The sequence below is a fragment of the Gopherus flavomarginatus genome, chromosome 2, assembly GCF_025201925.1.
Source record: "Gopherus flavomarginatus isolate rGopFla2 chromosome 2, rGopFla2.mat.asm, whole genome shotgun sequence".
Classification (NCBI taxonomy): domain Eukaryota; kingdom Metazoa; phylum Chordata; order Testudines; family Testudinidae; genus Gopherus; species Gopherus flavomarginatus.
The window spans coordinates 277,357,739-277,381,119 of NC_066618.1; the positions used below are offsets into that span (position 1 = coordinate 277,357,739).

The 23,381-nt window shown below is 40.4% G+C and overlaps 1 protein-coding gene across 2 annotated transcripts in view; it reads left to right on the forward strand.

Annotated features, from left to right (window-relative positions):
• Positions 1-23,381, forward strand: part of COL14A1 (collagen type XIV alpha 1 chain) — a 175,969-nt gene that overhangs the window by 135,299 nt on the left and 17,289 nt on the right. For both annotated transcript variants that reach the window (XM_050940487.1, XM_050940490.1), the window contains exons 37-42: positions 1,107-1,160; positions 1,617-1,712; positions 7,316-7,369; positions 9,606-9,659; positions 19,638-19,691; positions 22,304-22,375. In XM_050940487.1, the coding sequence (XP_050796444.1) occupies positions 1,107-1,160; positions 1,617-1,712; positions 7,316-7,369; positions 9,606-9,659; positions 19,638-19,691; positions 22,304-22,375 (384 nt within the window). The remainder of the gene's footprint in view (positions 1-1,106; positions 1,161-1,616; positions 1,713-7,315; positions 7,370-9,605; positions 9,660-19,637; positions 19,692-22,303; positions 22,376-23,381) is intronic.

Below are 23,381 nucleotides of genomic sequence, written 5' to 3' on the forward strand. Positions count from 1 at the left end.
TGGTTCGTAAGCCAATATCTTCTTAGTAGTCCCATTTGATATATTGTTTTATTAGCTATTTGATATTTTGTAGCACCTCCCCCACCATGGGGAGGAATGATGTCTAATTGTACCAGATTCTTTACAAACACAGAGATAGGCCCATCTCTGAAATGCTCACACTGTAAGAAGATAAACATTATCCCAAGGGTGGGGTAGAGGGAGACGATCAGTGAATATTTTATTAAAAGTATATAAAAACTTAAAAATAAACATTTCATTAAAATCATCCAAGAGGGCAAGACACATCTTGCATGTATATCAGAAACATGTTCAAGGCAGTCATCCTTAGAAATGCACAATTCCAGTGTCCTATACAATACTGGGGAAGGGAGAGCTCAGTGTTTTGAGCATTGGCCTGCTAAACCCAGGGTTATGAGTGCCATCCTTGAGGGGACCACTTAGGGATCTGGGGCAAAATCAGTACTTGGCCCTGCTAGTGAAGGCAGGGAGCTGGATTCAATGATCCTTCAGGGTCCCTTCCAGGTCTAGGAGATAGGTATATCTCTATTATTTAAAAAAAAAAAGAAGGTTTAGGCTGCAGTTGGTTAACGAATGATTAAAAGATTCAGGCATCAGTGAAGAAGGAGCAATGGGGAGCAAGAAATTGGATGGCTCTAAAATTAAACCATAGCAAACACAATGGGGCTCATAAAAATATTATTAGAGTCATTGAAAAGTCAGTCTTTAACAATATGATGATATTGGAAAGAGCAGATGTCAAGACCATTTTAACAATAAGAAAAAAAACTTACCTGTGTATCCAGCCAGGTCACTGCCTGCAGCAATATTTTGATGCTAGTGCATTATAGGCTAGTGTATTGGTATGGGTTTAAGTATTTTCCTGAGCTCAAGTTCATCCCTTCATAGGACTATTATTTAGCATATGCTTAAACCCCAGTGAATTCATAGGACTTAAGCACACACCTAGGTAGTTCCCTGAGTAGGGTTGCTTTCCTGAATGGGGACCTACAAGAATAGAATAATCTGTATGATTCAGGAAGAAGAAAAAAGTGTTTGTTTTTTGTGTGATTTACTTTTCTGCTAATACTAATTGTGTTTTACAGGGTGGTCCAGGTGTCAGAGGCCCAAAGGGTCTTCGTGGTGATCAAGGTCCAAAGGTAATCTGCCACCACTATGCAGTTGTAACATGCACCTTTTTTTTTTTTTTTTTTTGCTTTTGTCTGTTTGTGTCTAAATCTAGATATATTTGTCTCGAATGAGCTTAAATCTAGATTGTGATGTTCCTGAAGAAAGTGTGTAGCCAAATGCCATTGGTGTTGGGAGAACAGCATCCAGGTTTCCTAGATAATACTGGCTAAACATCATGTTTGTTTCTGGGTGAGGGGCAGTAAAATGCATAGTGCTGCTGCTGTCAGCATATATCTGTGGCTTTTTGCATGCCTAAAGGAATAAGGCCTTTGTAAATAGAAGCCTTATTGTCCCGTCAGCATGTTAACTCATATTTTAGGTGCTGTTGAATCTATTGGTATTTAATTCTGCTCACAGATGCTCCCTTCTTATGTACAGTAGGAGTTAAACTTATGGCCTTTATGTTTTCCCTATTGGTGTCATAGGGCCTAGATGGACCTCGTGGTGAAGTTGGTGCTCCAGGACCCCAAGGACATCCAGGACCCCAAGGGCCAAGTGGACTTTCTATTCAAGGGCTTCCAGTAAGTCCTAAATGAAAAACTGTGGTTTTAATTTTGTCACAGGAGTTAGCCAGAACCCATACATTAGGTTGTACCGAAAGGTTAGATAAAACTAGAGCTAGGACTGAGCTGCCAAGTTTTAAGCTGCCTTAATTCAATTTTTATCAATTTAAATTTTTCATAGTTGCAGGGAATTGTCCGAGGGCCAGACAATGGTGAAGTCAGACCATCATCATCATCATCTGACAGCCATCTAATCCAGATCTGAACTTCACCAAAGTCTGAGGTGTATGGATCATGGATTTGGGTTTAACCTGCGATAGGAATAGGAGCCAGCTCCAACATTCAGATATGTATTTGGATCTGGAGTTCATTAAACCTGAAGAGAGTTTGCACCATGGGTTTTTGGTTCAGACCCAAATCTAGATAAAAGTTTTAAACATGCTGTGAGCTGGAGTGTGTGGCAGGAACACTTGAAACATAGTATTTTTTTGTTTGAGATCATAAAAGTCACAGAAAATCAGTACATTTCCTAGTGGAGAGATGTTCACATACCAAAACCACCTCCATCACCTACATTAACTGGCACTAACTGGTACACTTGTTGGCAGCCGCATCGGAGAGGCCAGGGAGTGAATTGATAGGCACAGAGCCAGAAATACTATTTTAGGGCTGGTTTTTCAATACTAATGTTGAGACAGATCAGCAGTACAAAAAACCCTACACTACCAGTGCCCATGCTTGAAAGGATTAGATTTTTAATAGTAAACATCAGTAAATGTTGCTGTACACATGCAAACTGATGAAAAAATATTTCCATCCATAATAACTAAAATTTACAGACTGGCAACGTAAGAAAAATGCTGCCGGAGAACTCATTAGAGTTTGATTTAAGGATATTTACTGCCTACATTTTGACGTGTGATGTTGGCAATTTGTGTTTTAATGGTTATAAAAGATTTAACTTTTTGAATTTCAGCATTGACTGTCATTAGATGATGATTGTTTGACCTCCCAATTGTCCGGCCCTCTGATAATTTCCTGCAACCGTGAACAATTTAAATTGATAGAAATTGAATAAAAGCAGCTTAAAACCCATAATTTTGTGCAACTGTAAAAATTTAAATGGCAAAAATGCTTAAAATTAAACATCAATAGTATCTGTCGAAAATATAAGAATATTGAATTCTGCACATCTACTTATAAAAATAGATAATATATAATGTATGATACTATATAATAATAAATGTCATGTGGATGGATCTACACAGGCCTTGAGGACTATCAACCCAGCGCTTTTTCCATGTAGAAAAATCTAAACAATATTAATAGGGTCCAATATTCTTTCTACAGAATTTTTTAACCAACCTATCAGATTCAATAGCAGTAATATAATTTAACAGGTTTCGATAGAAATTATTCTTAACACCTTGTCATGGGCTGTACAAACCCCACACTGAAAGGGAAGGGACTAAAGAATTGCTTTGGGCCCAGATGTTCTTCCTCACTGCACCTGCAAAGCTTGCACAGGCTAGAGGAGGAGCTTACAGGGGAGCAGAGTAGCTCAGTAGCTTGCAGACAGCTGAGGTGGCCTCTGAGCTCCTAGGAAAGAGCACAGCAAGAGCCTGAACCCTGGCTGTAATGACCTTGCCAAGCCAGCAAAGGAGGGATCTGTGGCACTGTGAAGGTTAGAGACCCATTGGAGAGGGTCCCCTACCAGCCCATAAGGAGGGGACAGCTATAGAAGTTTCACCCTTGAATGGGGAATCTAGCTGAGGGAGATCCCTGAAGGTAGAAGGTCTGAACCATGAGACCCCAAATTAAGGGGAAGCCAATCCGTTGCCTAATCCAGAAATCTACCCTGTTGTTGGACCCTCTGCATATACCCTGAAAGGGGTGCACTTGAACATGTAACCTGGCCAGAGGGCCGAGTTACTGAAGGGGCAGATCTTTGCAGACCAGAGTGGCCATAAAAAGGGGAGCGCCTGAAAAGGGGAAAGCCTGCACACCCATGCCTGACCACCTGGGGACATTGGTATATTTCATGTGCCGCCCATATTTTTAATTTTTTGTGTGTGCAGAAAATAGCTTCTGCTGAAAAATTGGTGCAGTTCAACTTTGGTCCACCAGAGGGTACTGTGGTGCTAGAACAGAGCAGCTGCACCGGGCAATCCCCAACTATGATAGGGAAGAGAAAGAGCCTGTCTACTTCACAGGGGCTGTTGGGCCAAGTCAGGAGATAAGGGGTATGGGGAGACAGACAGCGTGGGTCTGCTTGGGGGTCAGACAAGGGCTCATAAGGGCCAGTGGGCAGGACAGACTGGGGCAGGAGTGGAGGCGCTGGGCCACAGGAGGGAGGGAAGTGGAGGGCCATGTGGGCGGAGGGGATGCAGAGCTACAGGGGGAAGAGAAATGGGGGACAGACACATGGGGAAGTGGGGTGAAGAGACACATGGAGATGAGGGGGCTGGCTGAGAAGGCACAGGACTATGGTGAGGAGATGCAGAGCTACAGGGGGAAGGGGGATGGCTGAGTGAAGGCACAGAGACACATGGGGATGGGATGCAGGGATACATGAAGATGAGGGGTGGGGGCTCACTAAGGGGGTGCAGAGACACATGGAGATGGGGGAGGGATGTAGGGCCACATGGGAACAGGAGGTGGCTGAGTGGGGGCACAGAGCCACATGGGGACAGGGGAGGGGTGCATAGACACACGGGGATGGGCAGGGGTGCAGAACCACATGGAAATGGGGGGAGTGGCTGGCTGAGTGGGGGTGCAAGGACACATCTGGATAGGGGGGTGCAAGGACACATGGGGGTACAAGGACACATGGGCACAGGCGCTGATGTGCCTGACTGAATGGCAGAGGATAGGGGTCAGCCAGGATCTGCATGGGGGATGCTCCTTAAAATCCCTTCCTGCCCCCTAAAATAACCTGTTCCATACTTCTCCCACCCATATGCAACAACCCTTCAAGTTCATACCCAGGCTATTTCCTAGCAATTACTTCGCTCTCCCTCAGCTCCTCCATTATCCCTGATTCCCCCAAGCCTTTGCACTTCTTCTGAGGGGTGCAGTGTGCAGGAAATACAGTTTTTTGTACTGTAGTTTAAATGAATTATTACTCCAAATTCTGTATTAATATGCCTTGTAAGGAATATACTTGTCAAAAAACATTTTGTGAATCTTTTTTTTTTTTTTTTGGTCAGTATTGTTACAAACATACTTACTGACAGGTATTTTGAAATAAATTACCAAAATAATTGAAACTGGTTGATTTATATTGTGTTATTTTAACAAAATATGCAGAATTTTGCAAAATTTCAAAGTGTGTCCAGAATTTTTAAATTTTTGGTGCAGAATTCTCCCAGGATTATTATATATCCTTAGTTATTTTAGCAGAGAATATATTCAAGAACATATGGGCTGTAGGAATAATTTCCAGTCCTTTCTATAGAATTTAATAGAAAATTATATTCCTGCTGTAGAATTGTATTGACTGGTTAAAAACATCCTATAGAAAGGATATTCTTGGTTATGAATTGTGTATATTCTATAGAAACCTTTTTAATTTCTGTAGAACTCTGTTGATTTAATCTCTATAGGACATTTCCCTGAGTGTCAAAGAGAAGCAAATTTGCTCACAGGGAAAAGAATGTGTTTCCACTGGGGCTTTCAATTAATCATAGTTAACACATGCAATTAACTCAAAAAATTAATCGTTTTAATTGCACTGTTAAACAATAGAATACCAACTGAAATTTATTCAATATTTTTGGATGTTTCTCTACATTTTCAAATATATTGATTTCAATTATAACACAGTATACTAAGTGTACAATGCTCACATTATATTATTATTTTTATTGCAAATATTTGCACTGTAGAAATGATAAACAAAAGAAAAAGTATTTTTCAATTCACCTCATACAAGTACCATAATGCAATCTCTCTATCATGAAAGTGCAACTTACAAATGTAGATTTTTTTTTGTTACATAACTGCACTAAAAAAAAACAATTTAAAACTATTTAGAGCCTACAAGTCCACTCAGCCATATCTCTTGTTCACATTTGTTTACATTTACGGGAGATAATGCTACCCGCTTCTTATTTACAATGTCACCTGAAAGTGAGAATAGGCGTTCACATTACACATTTGTAGCTGGCATTGCAAGGATTTTACATGGCAGATATGCTTAACATTCGTATGCCCTTCATGCTTCGGCCACCATTCCAGAGGGTTGGACTAGATGACCTCCTGAGGTCCCTTCCAACCCTGATATTCTGTGATTCTATGATGACGCTCATTAAAAAAATAATGCAATAATTAAATTTTGACTGAGCTCCTTGGGGGGAGAATAGTATATCTCCTGCTCTGTTTTACCCGCATTCTGCCATATATTTCATGTTATAGCAGTCTCGGATGATGACCAGCACATGTTCGTTTTAAGAGCACTTTCACTACAGATTTGACAAAATGAAAAGAAGGTACCAATGTGAGATTTCTAAAGATAGCTGCAGCACTCAACCCAAGATTTAAGAATTTGAAGTGCCTTCCAAAATCTGAGAGGGATGAGGTATGGAGCATGCTTTCAGAAGTCTTAAAAGAGCAACACTCTGATGCGGAAACTACAGAACCCGAACCACTAAAAAAGAAAATCAACCATGTGCTCGTGCATCTGACTCACCGATGCATGTTTACTCATCATCTCTGCACTACTTTGGATCATTATCAAGCCGAACCCGTCATCAGCATGGACACGTCCTCTGGAATGATGGTTGAAGCATGAAGGGACATATAAATCTTTAGCACATCTGGCCAGTAAATGTCTTGCAACGCCAGCTACAACAATGCCGTGTGAACGCCTGTTCTCACATTCAGGTGATGTAAACTAGAAGTGGGCAGCATTATCTCCTGCAAAATGTAAACAAATTTGTTTGTCTGAGCGATTGGCTGAACAAGAAATAGGACTGAGTGGACTTGTAGGCTCTACAGTTTTACATTTTTATTTTTGAATGCAGTTATTTTGTTCATAATTGTAATTTGTAAGTTCATCTTTCATGATAAAGAGATTGCACTACAGTACTTGTATGAGGTGAATTGAAAAATACTATTGTTTTTTCTTTTTTACAACAAAATATTTGTAATAAAAATTTAAGTGAGCCCTGTACTCTGTGTTGTGTTGTAATTGAAATCAATATATTTAAAAATGTAGAAAACATCCAAAATATTTAAATAAATGGCATTCTATTATTGTTTAACAGTGCCATTAATCTTGCAATTAATCACGATTAATTTTTTAAGTCACACGATTAATTGTGATTAATTTTTTTAATGGTTTGACAGCCCTAGTTTCCATTTTGTTAAAGGTTATCGCTTTGTCACGATAATTTGACAGTCATTTTTTAATCAGAGTTTCCTTTTCTTCATTTTCCATATCTCTAAAGATTTAATTTACATTTTTGCAAACCAGTACTGCAGATACAATTTTTGGATATTCTTTAGTAGGAAAAATTAAACTGTGATTAATTTTTTTACATTGTTTTGAAAAGAACAATTGAAAATAGGAGGCAAGCAGCAATTTGTGTGTTTAACTGTGTGTGATTATTGATCTCCAGGGAACACCAGGTGAAAAAGGAGAGAAGGGTGATCGTGGTCTCCCTGGTCAGCAGGTATTCCCTGTATTATTGCTTTAATGTATCATTTAGTAGATCTATTTGAATGTGGAATTGCCATCCTTGTGTTGGGCAGAGCAGATATTCAAAGATACTGAGGGGCACTGTGATGTAACTGAACCTGCAAGGGATTTAGAATCAGTAATCTCTGAGATCTGATTGTGGCCCTGTCACTGATTTGTTGTGCGTCCATGGGCAAATCACTTAGGGCCTGACTTTGAAGAGCCAGCCTCTCCTTTTGTATCCACAAATAATCTGAGGTGCAATTTTGTGAGAACAACTGTGAGCAAGTAGTTATCTGAATACCTGATTTGCGGAACTCTGGTAGGTGGATATCTACCTATCCTCATGGGAACCTGTAATATTTGATTATCAGCAGATAAGTATGCCATGTGGGCGGTGATGGGATGTTGGATGGGATGGGATCTGAGTAACTGCAGAGAATTCTTTCCTGATGGCTGGTGAGTCTTGCCCGCATGCTCAGGGTTTAGCTGATCGCCATATTTGGGGTCAGGAAGGAATTTTCCTCCAGGGCAGATTGGCAGAGGCCCTGGAGGTTTTTCGCCTTCCCCTGCAGCGTGGGGCATGGGTCACTTGCTGGTGGATTCTCTGCAGCTTGAGGTCTTCAAACCACAATTTGAGGACTTCAATAACTTGGACATAGGTTAGGGGTTTGTTATAGAAGTGGATGGGTAGGGTTCTGTGTCCTGCATTGTGCAGGAGGTCAGACTAGATGATCACATTGGTCCCTTCTGACTTTAAAGTCTATGAGTCTAATATTACAGTTGTAATGATTAGTAAGGGAGGCTCTTTTAATTGCCATTTAAAAATCAGGCACTCAATTTTTCTCGACTTCCGTATGAGGAGAGATTAATAAGGTTGGGACTTTTCAGCTTGGAAAAGAGACAACTCGGGGGGGATATGATAGAGGTCTATAAAATCATGACTGGTGTGGAGAAAGTAAATAAGGAAATGTTATTTACTCCTCATAACACAAGAACTAGGGATCACCAAATGAAATTAATAAGCAGCAGATTTGAAATAAGCAAAAGGAAGTATTTCTTCACACAACACACAGTCAACCTGTGGAACTCTTTACCAGAGGATGTTGTGAAGGCCAAGACTTTAACAGGGCTCAAAAAAGAGTTAGATAAATTCATAGAGGATAGGTCCATCAGTGGTTATTAGCCAGGATGGGCAAGGATGGTGCCCCTAGCCTCTGTTTGCCAGAAGCTGGAAATGAGCAACAGGGAATGGTTATCTGTTCTTTTGATTCCCTCTGGGGCATGTGGCGTTGGCCACTCTCAGGAGACAGGATACTGGGCTAGATGGACCTTTGGTCTGACCCAATATGACTGTTCTTATGACCATCTTGCAAGATGCTGAGGGTTGCTGAGCGCCCTCAGCTCTTACTGAAATCAATTTTCCTGATATGTAGCCTCAATTTTTCATTTCTTAGTTTTATCATATTATTCCTGGTTCTCTCTTGTACCAACCAACCAAGATAATCCTTTCCCTCCTTGATGTTTACACACGTCAGATATTTGTTGACTGTTATCAGGTTCCCAAATTTCTAGCCCTGCTAGATACTTAGCTCTCATAATCTTTCCTCATAAATCAATCTCTCCAGCTTTCTGGATCATTTTGTGTGCCTGTGGCTGCAGTAATGGTCCGGGATCAATGCCAAAGCCTCTCAGCAGCCAGTTGGAGGGGAGGGAGGATTTCATTTGAACTCTGTGGAACTCTGCCAGGCATAGTTCATTTATTTGGGCTGGTTGCTTGATCAAGGGTTTGCCCCTTTGCTATTACTGCACTGAGTTCAGACAATATGATAACCCATCCCTTTACAAAAACGAGGAGAGAGAGAGAGAGAGAGAGAGAGAGAGAGAGATGGAAATAATGATTTAGTTTAAGGATCTGATTTACCTCAATGGAGTTACACTGGTATAAAACTGGAGTGATGCAGTGGTGGAATCTGTAGACATTATTTGCTTTTAAATAATGTATTAAAACTGAAAAGGTTAATTGCATGTGCATATTAATAAGTCCTGTTTATTTCACTGAAGCTCCACCTTACCTGAATCATAGATATGGCCCTACCATGAGTCACCCTGTGGAGTATCTGAAGCTCCATTTATCCCAGGGCTTTTGATGTCATGTCAGATAAGGGGGTTGCACTATACTGTGTAGGGATTGCTGCCACTCTGATCTTTTGTCCCCTTATCATTCATAGGGTGTCCCAGGAGCATCAGGATCACCAGGACGGGATGGAACTCAAGGTCAAAGGGTAAGGTGAAACAAACAAATTCCTCATTTGAAGCATTTCCATTCCACCAGTGATGGCCCTGGGACAGGCGAGACCTGGAAGTGTAAGGAGGCAAAACGACTATATTGAAATGTGCCCCCTCACTCTTCTCTTCTGCAGACTAAATAAGCCCAGTTCCCTCAGCCTCTCCTGATAAGTCATGTGCTCCAGCCCCCTAATAATTTTTGTTGCCCTCTGCTGGACTCTCTCCAAGTTCATTCCATACTGTATTTATTTAATTTAAATATGTAATTCAAAATAACAAATTCTACATCTTATATTTAGGCTCACAATTTGTTTAACTGGAAAAAATTGAAACTGGTGCTGTAACTGGAAAAAAAAATTAAACTACATCAAGCTACGCCACAACTTACATATAGTGGGTTCTAATGTGTTATCAATAGGATAAAAAAGTAGTGTCGCAAACCTCAGCCATCCCTTTCTAGGGGGCCCATTGACTATTCTGCCCTGGGGTCTGGAATTGCTGTCACTGGGCCTGGTAAATAATGATAATAATAATAAGGGTCTATTTCTATAATAGTTTTAGATTTATTGATAGTTCTTGTGCACTGCTGCCAGTACTGTGGGGAAATCAAAATTATGTATTAGTTTAATTTACAGTCAGTCCAGTGACACAGCAATCTAGTACATAGGTGTCCATGTCACAAACACTACCATGATTACAGCTGGCACTAACTAGCACCTTTGTTGGTTGTCTCAAGAGAGAAGCAAGGAACAGAACTGGGATACTTTATTGCCCTGCAGAACAGGTTGAAAATTTTTGGAATAACAATAAGGAAGCCTGTACTATTTCTGATGTACTTGTTTGGTACAAATAGAGGTCTTCTGTGACCAGTACTCTTAATCAAGCAGTATGTTATTTTCTTAAATGTTTAAAAATGAAACATGGGTAAATAGGTGAACGCTGTTAAACTAAGAATGAACTACATAACAGAAAGATGTGATCAACTTTCTTCTGCTTGTGGTGAGACTGAGGGATATTTACATTCTGGCTAGCAGCCAAGGTATGGATCTTAGCATTAATTTATTTGTTTAAACCTCTAGGTACTTTCACCTGTGTCTTTGGAAACCTCTATAAGTTAGACTTATAAAGCAGCAGCTGATCAGTCTTTTGTTTCATATTGCTTGGTGCACTGAATCCAGATATTGCAAAAGAACCCCTACCTGATTATTAATAATTCAGTACAACGTACTGGTCAAGTACATAGTTAAATTGGACTTATAGTTCCATTTAAACAAGATTTACATTCTCTTCTGGATATTTAGAAGCTTTTCTGAAAAATAGCTGTGAAACTTTGTAACTTCAGAAATTTGTGGAGCTTCCTTCTTCTTCATATTTTGGACATCTAGCATTGAGCTGAGCCCTGTTGTTTCAGGATCTGTATAGTTGTTCAGATCTTGGCCCCAATCCTGCAAACCCTCAAGCACATTTAACTTTAAGCCTGTGAGTAGTTCCCCTGAAGTCAATATAGTGTTTGGGGCAATAGATGGTTTCCCTCTGAAATCAAGGAAAAAAGGAGAGAATTTGTAAAGTGTAAGATTTGTGCTGAGTTATGTTCAGCTCGAAATCAACATTTTGAACTAAGTTTACAACTAAATTACGAGTCAAACATATGAGATCAGAAATGTTGCTCTATTATGTTAGACAACCAGACTTCATATCAGCAGCCCTCTTTTCAATCTTATTCTAAGTGTATGCCTTTTCCTATGTTGTATACTATATACTTCTCTGTTTTTCTAATACCTCACCATCTTGTAGCTTCTCTTAGCCCCTTCCCTTTGGCTATGTCTGCATTGGCCTTCCCCCGCCCTCTTACTGTTGCTACCACTGGTTCAACTGCAGTTTCAGTACTGGGGAGAGCACTAGTGTATAAGGCTTCCATGACCACTGATGGTCTTGTCACCATTTTGTCTAACCTTGCTCAGAGCAAGTCTAGGTGACACGGTGTTGAAAATGCTAGTGGCCTCCAGTGACTTGTCTGTGTAACCCATTAGTGAATGTGTTACAGGTTCTCTTCTTTGCTCAGTCCCTAGAGATATGAGGCTGCTACAGCCCCACTTAGACAGCTTTGCCATTTTATCTCAAGCTGTAGCTGCTTATACTTTTGGCTCCAAAGGTGCCCGGATCAATCCCTTGTGTATCTGACAGTAGTTTTTATACTAGTGCTACCACTTGGGAGCTGAAGTGGTAGTGTACTCACAGTGGGATATTTTTGAGAAAAAAGGATGGCAGCAGGGCCAGCTCCAGGCACCAGCATTCCAAGCAGGTGCTTGGGGCGGCAATCTGCAAGGGGCAGCAGTGTTCTTGCCCAGAAGCAGCGGCCGAATTGCTGCCACGGACGGCAGGGGCAGTCCATATGCCATTAGGGCAGCACATGTGTTTCTGCGGCGGCAGCAATTCGGCAGCAGCTTCTATGTTCAGCTGTCCCCGACAGCACAGCTTCTGTCTTCTGGCCGAAGACAGAAGCTGCTGCTGAATTGCCGCTGCCGCGGAAACACCCGTGCCGCCCTAACGGTGCATGGACTGCCACCGCCGTCCACGGCAGCAATTCAGTGCACTGCTTGGGGCGGCAAAAACAGAAGGGGGGAGGGATAGCTCAGTGGCTTGAGCATGGGCTTGCTAAACCCAGGGTTGTGAGTTCAATCCTTGAGGGGGCCACCTAGGGATCTTCCTGCTAGTGAAGGCAGGGGGCTGGACTCAATGACCTTTCAAGGTCCCTTCCAGTTCTAGGAGATTGGTATATCTCCGACTATTAGATTAGAAGAGCTGGCCCTGGATGACAGACACAGACTTTGATTAATTCAGGGGAAAGGCATGTAACTCTTATTCTGGAGATAGCCCCAGGGTGGCTTATAATAAGGGTGGGAAGTTAAATAAATTCTCAGTTTTAAATACTGATCATAATTCTTTCCTGTGTTTAGTTTCTCCTGCTCTTGAGGAAATGAACTAGATGATTGTTCTTCAGTTAAGCATGTTCAGTATTTCTCAGGAAGTTCTGAAGATCTTATAGAATCAAGCCTATCATTGGGCATTTCTGCTATATTGTCATACTACAGTGATTTCTATGGCAACGGACTGTGAAGTTATACGTACAGAATGATGGGCTTGATTCTCTACTCTATTGCATTAGTTTATGCTAGGGTTACTCCATTGATTCCAGTGGAGTTACACTGGCATAAAACTCCCCTGAAAGTGGCAATCCAGCCCAGTAACCTCACTGCACAGTCTGTCTGAAGGGAAAACTCATCAGAAATGGAGTATTCTGTAATTCTGACAGACGTCACTGCATCAGTAGTGTTACCGAAATGTCGGGTCCGCCTAGCTGAGAGCCAATGACAGCCAGACAGGGATAAGGAAAGGTTGCTTTATTCTGCAGAAGAAAGGAGAGTTCTGTACCTTGGTACAAAAAAAACTCTACTCCATACAAAAACCAAGAATCTTTTATACACACTCACACACAGGCTTTGGTCGTGTTAGCATTTGATTGGTGGTTAGCAAACCCTGCACTTTTGCGATCTGCTCAGCAAAAACTGGCTTAGGACCAGCTTCAACTGCCTCAAGACTGATAAGGGAAGACAGTTCAAAAGTTCAGTCTACCGTGTCCGTGAGGTGTCCAATTTCCCCTAATGGTTGCCAGCTATTATAAAGCTACTGGCTGTTAGGGGGTCGCTGCTGACTGTCACAGTCGCAAAGGGGCACTGGAAAGTTATGAAGTAAATTCCTTTTTTGTATAATGTTTTCTTTGTCAAACTTCCTTCTGTAAGCCAAGCTCTGAAACTATTTTTCAGCCTCTACTGTAAAACTAAAATTATATTGAAATGGATGTTTTCCGTGTTATTCTTAGCTTGGCCATCACTTTCTTTTTAATGTTTATTATTTAAGATGCTTGAGGCATAATGGACCTGATTCATCAAAGCACTTGAAAAATTCCACTAACGTTAATGGGATTTAAGCACATGACTAAGCATTTTACTGAATCATAGCCAATATGATGTTAATTTTTAAACGCCCTTTAACTCCAAATAGATTTTTTTTCCCCTTCCAGTTCACTTTTATTTCCTTTCTTCCTTTCTGCTTTGTCTTACTTTCTAATAGAGCTTCTAATCATTATTAAAATCTATTTATAAGGGTCTCTGATTTTGCTTCCCATTTGACATTTATTTTATCTTTTTATTCAATACTAAGTTTAAAACTCCCTCTGCCCCTGGGTTGTTAATTTTTTTTATCCCTGGTTTATTTATCTAAGATTAAAAAAAAATTATATATACTATTTCTTTCCTTTTCATAGCTTTCAGTAGTTTCTTTTTAAAAGAAGAAATTAAAGTATATCCCCTAATCAGGTGTATAAAATACTAACAGAAACCAAATTCATAATGGACTGTCCAGGCCATGAGATGAGATTAAAATTAATTTTAAAGGTTGAAACAGAGTTAAAGATCTGTTTTCTTTTAATAACAAATTCAGAACATCCATGATAGATTTTTTTAAACAAATCTGGTACCTGGACTAAATCTAAATTTCAGATTTATACTAAGAACCACTCCCGGCTCACCTTAGTCTTCTTGTTATAAATGAAGAAATAAAGATGTTGGGAAAGGAGACGTGGTTTCTGCCTGTTTTGTTCTCGGTGACGTGGTCATTGCGAAAATATTCAAGGAACCTTTCCCTGCCCTTCTCTCCCCACACAATGGCCCATACTAGAGTGACTGTACTAAAACAGGCAATGTGTGCTTTTACACTAACTCTCCTGGACAAAGCTATGTCCAGCACAAATGGGCCAGGTTGAATTGTGCAGGACTGTGTGCTTGAATTGAGATCAAGGTGCTGGTTAGCCCCTCTCACTCCTCCAAGCCACATCTGGCCCAAATATTCTCCTCTTAGACTCCCCTGTCCTTTCAGTTCTTCCTTTTCTGCCAGGGATATGAAGTTAAGATTGTGACTGGCCCTTGTGCAGGTGCACAGGCAGAAGAGAAAAGGTGCTTTCTTTTTCCCATGTTCCCCATGGCTTCCACACAAGGTCCTGTCATACATACAGTCTTCATTCTCTCCTGAGAGATGCAAGCCACCCTTGTGGGGGCAGAGCTAGCCAGTTGGGGAAAAAGGATCATAAAGTACCATTCTAAGGGATGGTGCAGTAGGTACATCTCTCCTGCATGCACATACTGGAGAAGAGACTGCCTCCATCACTCTGTCCTCAGATTCCCCAGCTCATTTGAATTATTCCCTACCCCCAAATGTCTGTGACTTGGTCACCTCTCATTGTTCCCTGGTGGCTTTCCCATAGTCCCCTCCCCCCATCTTCCCTAGGGACTCCCCCTACACACTAGACTTCTCCTGGGAAGAGAGACAAGAACAACATGCTGATGTTGGGGTTGCAGACAGGACTGATTTAGCAGATAGGCAGGTTGCCTTGGACAGAGGAAACTGCTTTATTGCATATGCTTCACCATCATGGCTCTGCTGAGCACCAGGAAGCAGAGAAGATGAGGTGTGATGTCAGGTGACTACCTTCCTTGAGCTGTTCCATGGCTGTACTAATAGCCAGGAACAGGTGGGAGGGCTTTGACCATCTGCTGCTTTAACCTGCTTGCCAACATTAGCCCAGCTGGAAGGTGCATTTAACTCTTCTGGTCCTTCAGAGCTTTCTCCTCACCATGGTGACACACTTACTTCTACCTGCTCAGCCCCAGATGTGGAATAGAAAAAGATCAGATTGGTAAAGAAGGGGATTTTATTTTCCAAACAAGATTTTTAGCAGCATATTATAAACAATAGAGGAAAACATTTAAGTGGTTAGCAGAGTACACCATATAGGGCCTTCTGTGTTTTAAACTGTGAAAAATAAAAGAGAAACTTGTTGCATATCAGCTCTTAGAGGGGATGATACAAATATATTCCTTTTCACCTGTTGTACTACAAAGGCAGGGTGAGATATTACGTGGGCATTACTATGTTCAAGTGCTGTGAAGCAGAACTAGTCTAGTTTGCCTCGTGCTGTCAGCTTTCCAAACTCTGCCTTTACAGTAAAAGGACGTGTGTGCTGAGCACCAAAAGATTCCAGAAATCACTTCACTAGTATTTTCCCGAATTAGCTTTATTTAGTCAGAACAACACAGCCCTTTTGTGAACCACCTCACACCTGCAGATTGATATTCCTGAGGTAATCTGTAGTATTTTAGTGAATTAACTGGATAGTTGTATGCCTGCCGCAGTTACTGTGAATTAGCACAAGAGTAAAAACTAATGCAAAATAACTTCAAAAATCCTTGATAGTGGTGAAATTTGGGAGGGAACAACACTACTTTTTGAGCTTTTGGTCTGGCAAAGACAAATATTTGAAGCCTCGAGTGTACAGGAATTGGGCTTGATTCTGTTGTGCTTATTCAGATAAGCCTGGCCTGCATTATATCCTATCCTGCAGCCTTTGCTTGGATACACTCAGCAGTTTTGCATGAGTAAACACTGCATGATGGGGTCCACTAATTTCAGTGAGAGTTTTGCCTACATGCAGGACTGGATAGTTGGCCTTTAGAGTGAAAATCACCCTTCTCTAGAGGGTCAAAAAATGTCAAATACCACGTATGTTCAAGAGGTGAAATCTTGGCTCCTTTGAAGTCAGTGGGAAAACTCACAAGGACTTCATTGGGGCCAGAATTTTACCCAGTGTCTTAAATCAGGTTTAAATCTCATTCTGCCCTCTGCACATGGGTGAATTTAATCCCCAATTAGCATTTTACTCCAAAATACACCACTGAAATTGATTCTTCATGCATGTATTTAAGTTCAGTAGCATAATATGCCCTGGATAATTTTTGGTTGACATTCAAATCTAAACTTCTCTATATTTGGGGGTAGTTTTGAAATTCAGGCATTTAGTGTGGATTCAGCTCTTATATGCACGTAAATCTGAAATATCTGGTTCCTGGACACAGGATTATCTGGAGCAAATTCAGGGACCCTTGACTACTAGGTTTACTGAATATTACCACATCTGAGGTATAGTACCTTATTTCCAAAAGATGACACTATTTGGGTTAAGCCATCAAAAGGGAGCTCAATAAACGAAACAATGCATAATATCCCAATGTTTTACTATTCTGAGTACTGTTCTGTGAGCCCACATAGTCTTTAGTCAACCAAAATTAATGGCATAAGCAGCCAACAGAAACACATTTCCATTTTGTTCTACCAATTCGTCCCACTAATCGCCACCCCATGCTACGTATGTTCAGAATTAATCTAAAACACATATCAGCCATCAGATAATCTGCAAAACTACTAACCCTCATGGTAGCATAAACAAACTACACTGTTGTATATCTTTTCCTTATGGGTTAGTACAAAGAACATTTACTACCATACTACTCCTTGAGACAGACTTCTGTTTGACTTAATTTATAAATGGCAATTTTCACACCTAACAAATACAGTTGGAGATCATTTTAAATGGCCAAGAGATACAGAAACTGTGCCAAGAAAAATATACCCCCAGGACATGCAAGGAGACATTCTCCAGCAGCCAAGAGTGAAAAGTATTGCCCAGTGGGAATAAATGAGGTGTAATTAAGAACTTTACATTCAAAGAAAAACCAGCGTTTCTAAACGTACTGTTAGTTCCTGCCATTTACTGGTAGGGTGGGAAGGGAAGTATGGCAGTTTTTACACAAGTAGTGTGGAGACTCTGAATCCAATCCAGCTCCTTGGACGTCAGTGGAAAGACTTCCATAAAATATTCTGGATGAAATCCTGGCCCCATTGAAATCAACGGACACAGGTTTTCACCCACTTGTTTTTAAAAAATTAAACAGTTTGTTTTCATATTGGTTTAACTCTCAGGAAAACTGATGCTTTGGTATTTAATCAAATAGGTATTCTGCTTTACATCATTTTGTAAGTGGCTTCCATACTGCGAGTGTCACAAGTGAAGTCTGTCTAACATACATTTTTCTAAACTTTCGCAAAAACAAAACACTTCATTAGCAAAATGGCTACTACTCACATCAAGCTCAGAAACACCCGTTGTATTTATCAATTTTTATGTTTTATTTCATTTCACGGGTTATTCATGGGTAGAGTTTGTCAAGCCTTTAGAATTTGCAGTTTCATGGGGTGAGCAAACTTTTCTTGATTTGCTGAATGATTTGAAATGAACTAAATGTATTTATTTATACTCTAAAAGTGGATTCAGGTAGACTGGCATTCATTTCATGGTAACATCACCATTCTTTTTTATTCTCTAGTTCTTATCATAATGAGGGGGCCATATATGGCTTTTGAAGCTTTAGGAACTATCCTGATATACTCTGAAACAGGAAAGCATCTCTTATCCACACTGTAGATAGTTGATATAATATGGATATGACATACTTGTTTTGTCACCTAAACACCCTTACAATGGAGTAGAGAATATTTTCCAGTTACACCAAAGATAAATTTGCAAACCAATAGTTTCTACCATATATAAGCAGGTTAGAATCACAATTTCCAAATACTAAAGCATTACATCTAATCAGGGCCGTCCCTATGGGGGACAGGGACTGGGACAAATCAGCTTTCCTGCTAGTCTCCTTGCCGCTCGCCAGGCGCACCCGCCCAGCCGACGCTCGCCTAATCACCCAGCCTGCCTGCTCGCTGCTCTTCTCCTTGCCCACTTCACCTCCCCTCTAGTCTCTTCACTGTCCATTTGGCGTGCCTCTCCATCCACCCACCCGTCCGCTCTTATCTGCACCATCCGCCCACTCGCCAGTCTCCTCACCACCCTCCCGCTCACCTCTCATTTGCCTCCTCACTCTGCGTGCCTACTCGTCTCCCTGCCTGCCTCCTCACCTGAATATTGGGACAAATGGCATCCCAATCATACATTGGTCGGGATGTGGGACAAAGAGCTAAATATCAGGTCAGTCCTGATTTTATCGAAGTGTGGGCCCCGCCAAAGCACGGGGCCCAGGGCGGTCACCCTGATTCACCCTACCCAAGTGACAGCTTCTAGTAGTTTGTCACCTATCCATTGCTAAAATCATCAGAATTTAAGGGAGGACAGAGGAGGGAAAGAAGAAAACCAGCATTATGTGATTTATTTTTTAAGATTGGGCACAATATATTGTAACTTGTCAGGGTTGTAAGCCTTTTGGTGGACAAGTGTAAATGCTTTTAGAACCAGCAAACTTTTCCAAATATTGGTTCAGGACTAATGATCAGAACAGTTGATGGGGTTATGATTTAGAGTATTTGAATGAAAAATATGCTTCCTGATTAATATGCATAAGTATCTTTTACTCTTCTAGTTTGTACATTTTTTGTCATGAGTAGTTTGCTCTCTAGTATGGGGGTAGTCTTTAGTCTTTGGCTCTGATTCAGGAAGGTTCTTAAGTGCGTAACTTCATTCATGAATATACCCAATTAAGTCTCATTAAGCAGCTTCCTGACTCAGGGCCTCTGTGGTGTCCAGTAAAGCTGTGCACTATTTCTGGGCAATGAAACTTTCCTTTCCGATAATGCATTCATCAGGAAGTCCATGGGCATAGTCACATGAGTAACAATGATCTGTGTGAAGAAGAGTTAGTAGGATTGGGATCCATCTCAGGTAATTCTAGTAAGAGTTTTCAGAGAGCTTAAAATTCACAGAAGAGAAGCCTTTCTCATCCACCTATTTACAGAAACATTCTAGGTGAAATTTGCAAACCACCAGCACAAGGCTTACATAGCAGTTCATACCACTTAAACATTGTTCTGAAGTTCTAGGTGGGACGTGAATGGTATGTAGGCTTCGGCTGGTCCTTTGAGTGGAGTGAATCTTTCTTTCTTTCTTTCTTTCTTTCTTACTTTTAATTTTGTTATTAAAAGAAAGAAAGTTGCCTTCTAGAAGAAATTATCTCGACTTGGAGAGTATAACTTTTCTAAGAAGTTTGTTGATTAATTTCCATATTCTTCTTCCCTAGGGTCTGCCTGGCAAAGATGGACCCACAGGGCCCCAAGGTCCTCCTGGGCCAGTGGTAAGTACTGTCTATGTAGGATTTATTACTGTATGAGTTGAGGTCTTTCAGGATGTAGGTTGCTGCCTGTGCCAGCTGGGGCTAAATAGCCAATTGCACTAGAGATTAGAATTCTGATTAATCATGGGCTTGGCAGAGAGCTGACCATGCTATGCCAGTTTTTTGGATCATTACCTTGAGAGACAATGACTCCCCCATGGCAAAGGGGGATTGAGTCACTCAATAAATAGGCTGCCATCTTGTGGTAAGTAAAGTAGCTGTGTTGTGTAAAGTGGACTAATGGTCCTTGGCATTGAGACGAGGCAGAGACTCTAGTCTTGCTGGAAGTTCTCTGACGTGAGCCACCAGAGTTCATTGCCCTAGGTTATGCAGCTGAAGCCCTGCAGAATGTATTCAAACATTTCAGAAAATAATTCAGAGATCATCTAGAGGCCAGAATCTGACCTCAGCTGTCTTCAGTCTTCAGTAGGAGCACATTCATCTGAGGGCAGAATTTTGTTCCTTGTGTTATAAATCTGCCTCTGGAAAATACATTTTTAAGAAGTGATACATTTACTAGCAAGCTTTGTAGTGAGGTTATAGGGAACTGTGGGCCAATTTGTCTGTGATGGTTTTAAATATTCTCTAATTGCTAGATTCTGCCAGTCTGACTCATGTTGTATAGTAGGGCAGATGAAATCAGTGGGTAAGGTACTACACGTTGTGAGCAAGCGTGGCAAAATCTGACCCTAAAGTTGTTGCTAACACTGACTAGGATAGAAGATATCTTTGTGGAAGAAATCTTGCATGCACCTTAGACATTCACAATCTGTGGTTTGAATTCCTTATTTGAAGACATGTGACACTGAAAAATGTACAAGTGCCTTAACTTTATTACTTTATTAGAACTAGCCAGAATCGGGACACAAGACAATGTATTATTTACATGTTAGTGACAAGAAAAGAAAATATTTAGAAATATTTAGAAAATATTTAGAAACCTGCAATCTCCTGAGTTCTCCCCCACTCCATCCCCTTGGCTACTGCACTTTCATCATTACTACTTTGGGGTCCTACAGGAGTGGGGAAAAAAACAGTTGAAATAACTGTAAAGATTTAAGGTTTAACAAAAGCAAGGAAATCGTGAATTGATGCTACCATTATGTTGTGACTTACAAAGCACCCACTTGCCATTCATTTAAATGCTTAACTATTATTAAAAATAAAGATTCACAAGGCGTGAGCATGCTATAAAATACTAGTCCATCTCCAGGTCAGTGCAGCGATCAGCTGACTAGCACAAGCCAACAGCATTCTCACAGACTGGCCAGCACACCAGATGAGAATCCACGAGGATAGAGGCTATGAACCTAACCCATTTGGGAAGTAAGATCTGAGGATTCATATGGGTGCAAATCTTGCCCTTGAAACTACAGCCACAGGAAGTGCCATAGTCACAGAACAGATGTGGTTACACTGTATATGGAGGGGTGAGATGGTGCCTGGGTGGGCCTAGAAAGAGGCAAGGCCAAAGGATCCATTGCTGTGTAAACCCTTCCATGATTCCAGAACATCAAGCTGCAGTAACATCCACGTGGTTGTTCCTTAACTTCTCAGCAATCTGGGGATGGGTGGATTCTTTCTTTTGTTCAGCTGTTCCCTGGTTATTCAAGCCAAGTGCCAAGATTTGTCCCACAGCCCTGGACCCTCAGACTCATTGAAGTCCAGGGGAGGTTTGGCCGAATAAGGAGTTTAGGATTGGGCCTCTACATTTAAATTTCCTTTGTGAAATTATGTAACTACTAGGGTGACCAGAGAGCAAATGTGAAAAATCGGGATGGGGGTGGGGGGTAATAGGAGCCTATATAAGAAAAAGGCCCCAAAATCGGGACTATCCCTATAAAATCGGGACATCTGGTCGCCCTAATAACTACACATTGAAAAAAGAACATGTTACTAGCTGAATAATAGTGATATTACCCTTTATGCTATTTGCATAATTCTAAACAAATAAATACTACTTAGCACCTATTTCTTTGCAGCATTGTGCTGACATTAATGCATTACATTAATGAATATTCATCACTGTGAAAAGCTCAGCTAGAACAGCTATAGTCTCATTCTTAATTCACCTTCTTGTGCCTATTGCATGGGTTCTCCAAACAGGGTATAGTTTTAAATGTAGTCAGTGTTTCAGTTTGTTGAGGAATTGATGTGTGAGGCAATCTGCTGGCAGTCTTAAATCACAATTTCTTTGAATTTGTAAATTGACCTTTTCACTGATTTTTAATAAGGATTATTAATTCAGAATTCATTTATATGTTAATGGTAAGTTAAAAAAGAAAACACAATGAAAATAAACATTTAATCTCTGGCTTCTACTATTATGGACATGAAAGTGTATCCACAGGACTTGATAAAGGAGTAAATTTAGCAGCAGTAATCTAACATAGTGTACTATGCATAATGCGTAGTTTTCTCACTTTTCAAATTACCAATGCACCATTGTGGAACTGCTGTAGCTAGGATACTGACCATATAGTAGAAAAATTGTGTTTAAATATTTTTGTCAATAAGGACTCATTGATGTTGGATGTCACAGTTAACTATTGACTCTCTCTTTTTCCATTTAGGGAATACCTGGAGCTCCTGGTGTTCCAGGGGTTATGGGAAACACTGGGCCACAAGGTGGTGTTGGACCCCCGGTAAGTAAGCTAACATAATCCTTATATATTAGCAATACTCTGCTATTCAGTGTCTAACCTTCACCATTATCCATTACAAAGAGCTACACAGAATTGTGCTCCATTTGCTCATGAAGCCCTCATGGTGATTGCAATTAATGACTAAATGAAACATCCCATTGTTGGTATAATTTAGTTTTTATTTAGTTTTGTTTTGCTTTTGGTCTGACTGAAAATGTTGGGTAGAAATATACGCATGAAAGCATCAAGAAAAGACGTTGTCCTTAAAGGTTAAAAGGATGCAGGATAGGAATTCATATTCTAAATGTATCCATTTAATTTTCTTTCCATTTGAAATTACACTAAGGAAAATTAAATGTGCTGCTTTATTAGACTTAACACTTTCCACAAAGATGGCATTTTTCAAAATGACCTGATTCTGATCTTATTTATACTTGTTTTGCACCGGTGTAACACAGTTGACTTCAGTGAGTGTACTCCTGATTAACATGGGTATAAATGACATCAGAATCAGACCCACTTTTAAAACGTAATTACAGGCTTCAACTACAGAAAATTTGCCATTGATGTCAGTGACAGCCCTTGGGCCCTTGATTCTGTTCAGGATTTAATGCTCAATTTTTCTACCATTTAAATGTCAGTGACTTTTTTTAATACCTGAAAGAAAATATTTTAAGTAAAAAAATCTATAAAAAGAGGGTATAAATTCCACACTAGTGACAGTTTGGGAGTTTTTCAGTTGCCTTTTAGGGGTGACTATTCAGATAAATATTTTGAATTCATAAATTAGAAATTTAATATTTTAACGTTTGTTTCCTTATGTAGCCAGCTTAAAAATATTTTTATATATTATAATGAATGTTATAATCTTATGTTCTAGAAAGTATTTGAATCTGACATTGTCCAGCTGCACATCTGACTTGATTTGTAGAATACTAAATAATTTTAGATTTTTTTCAAATACCCAGTTGGCTTTGGTGATTTATACTAACAGAAACATTTGAAA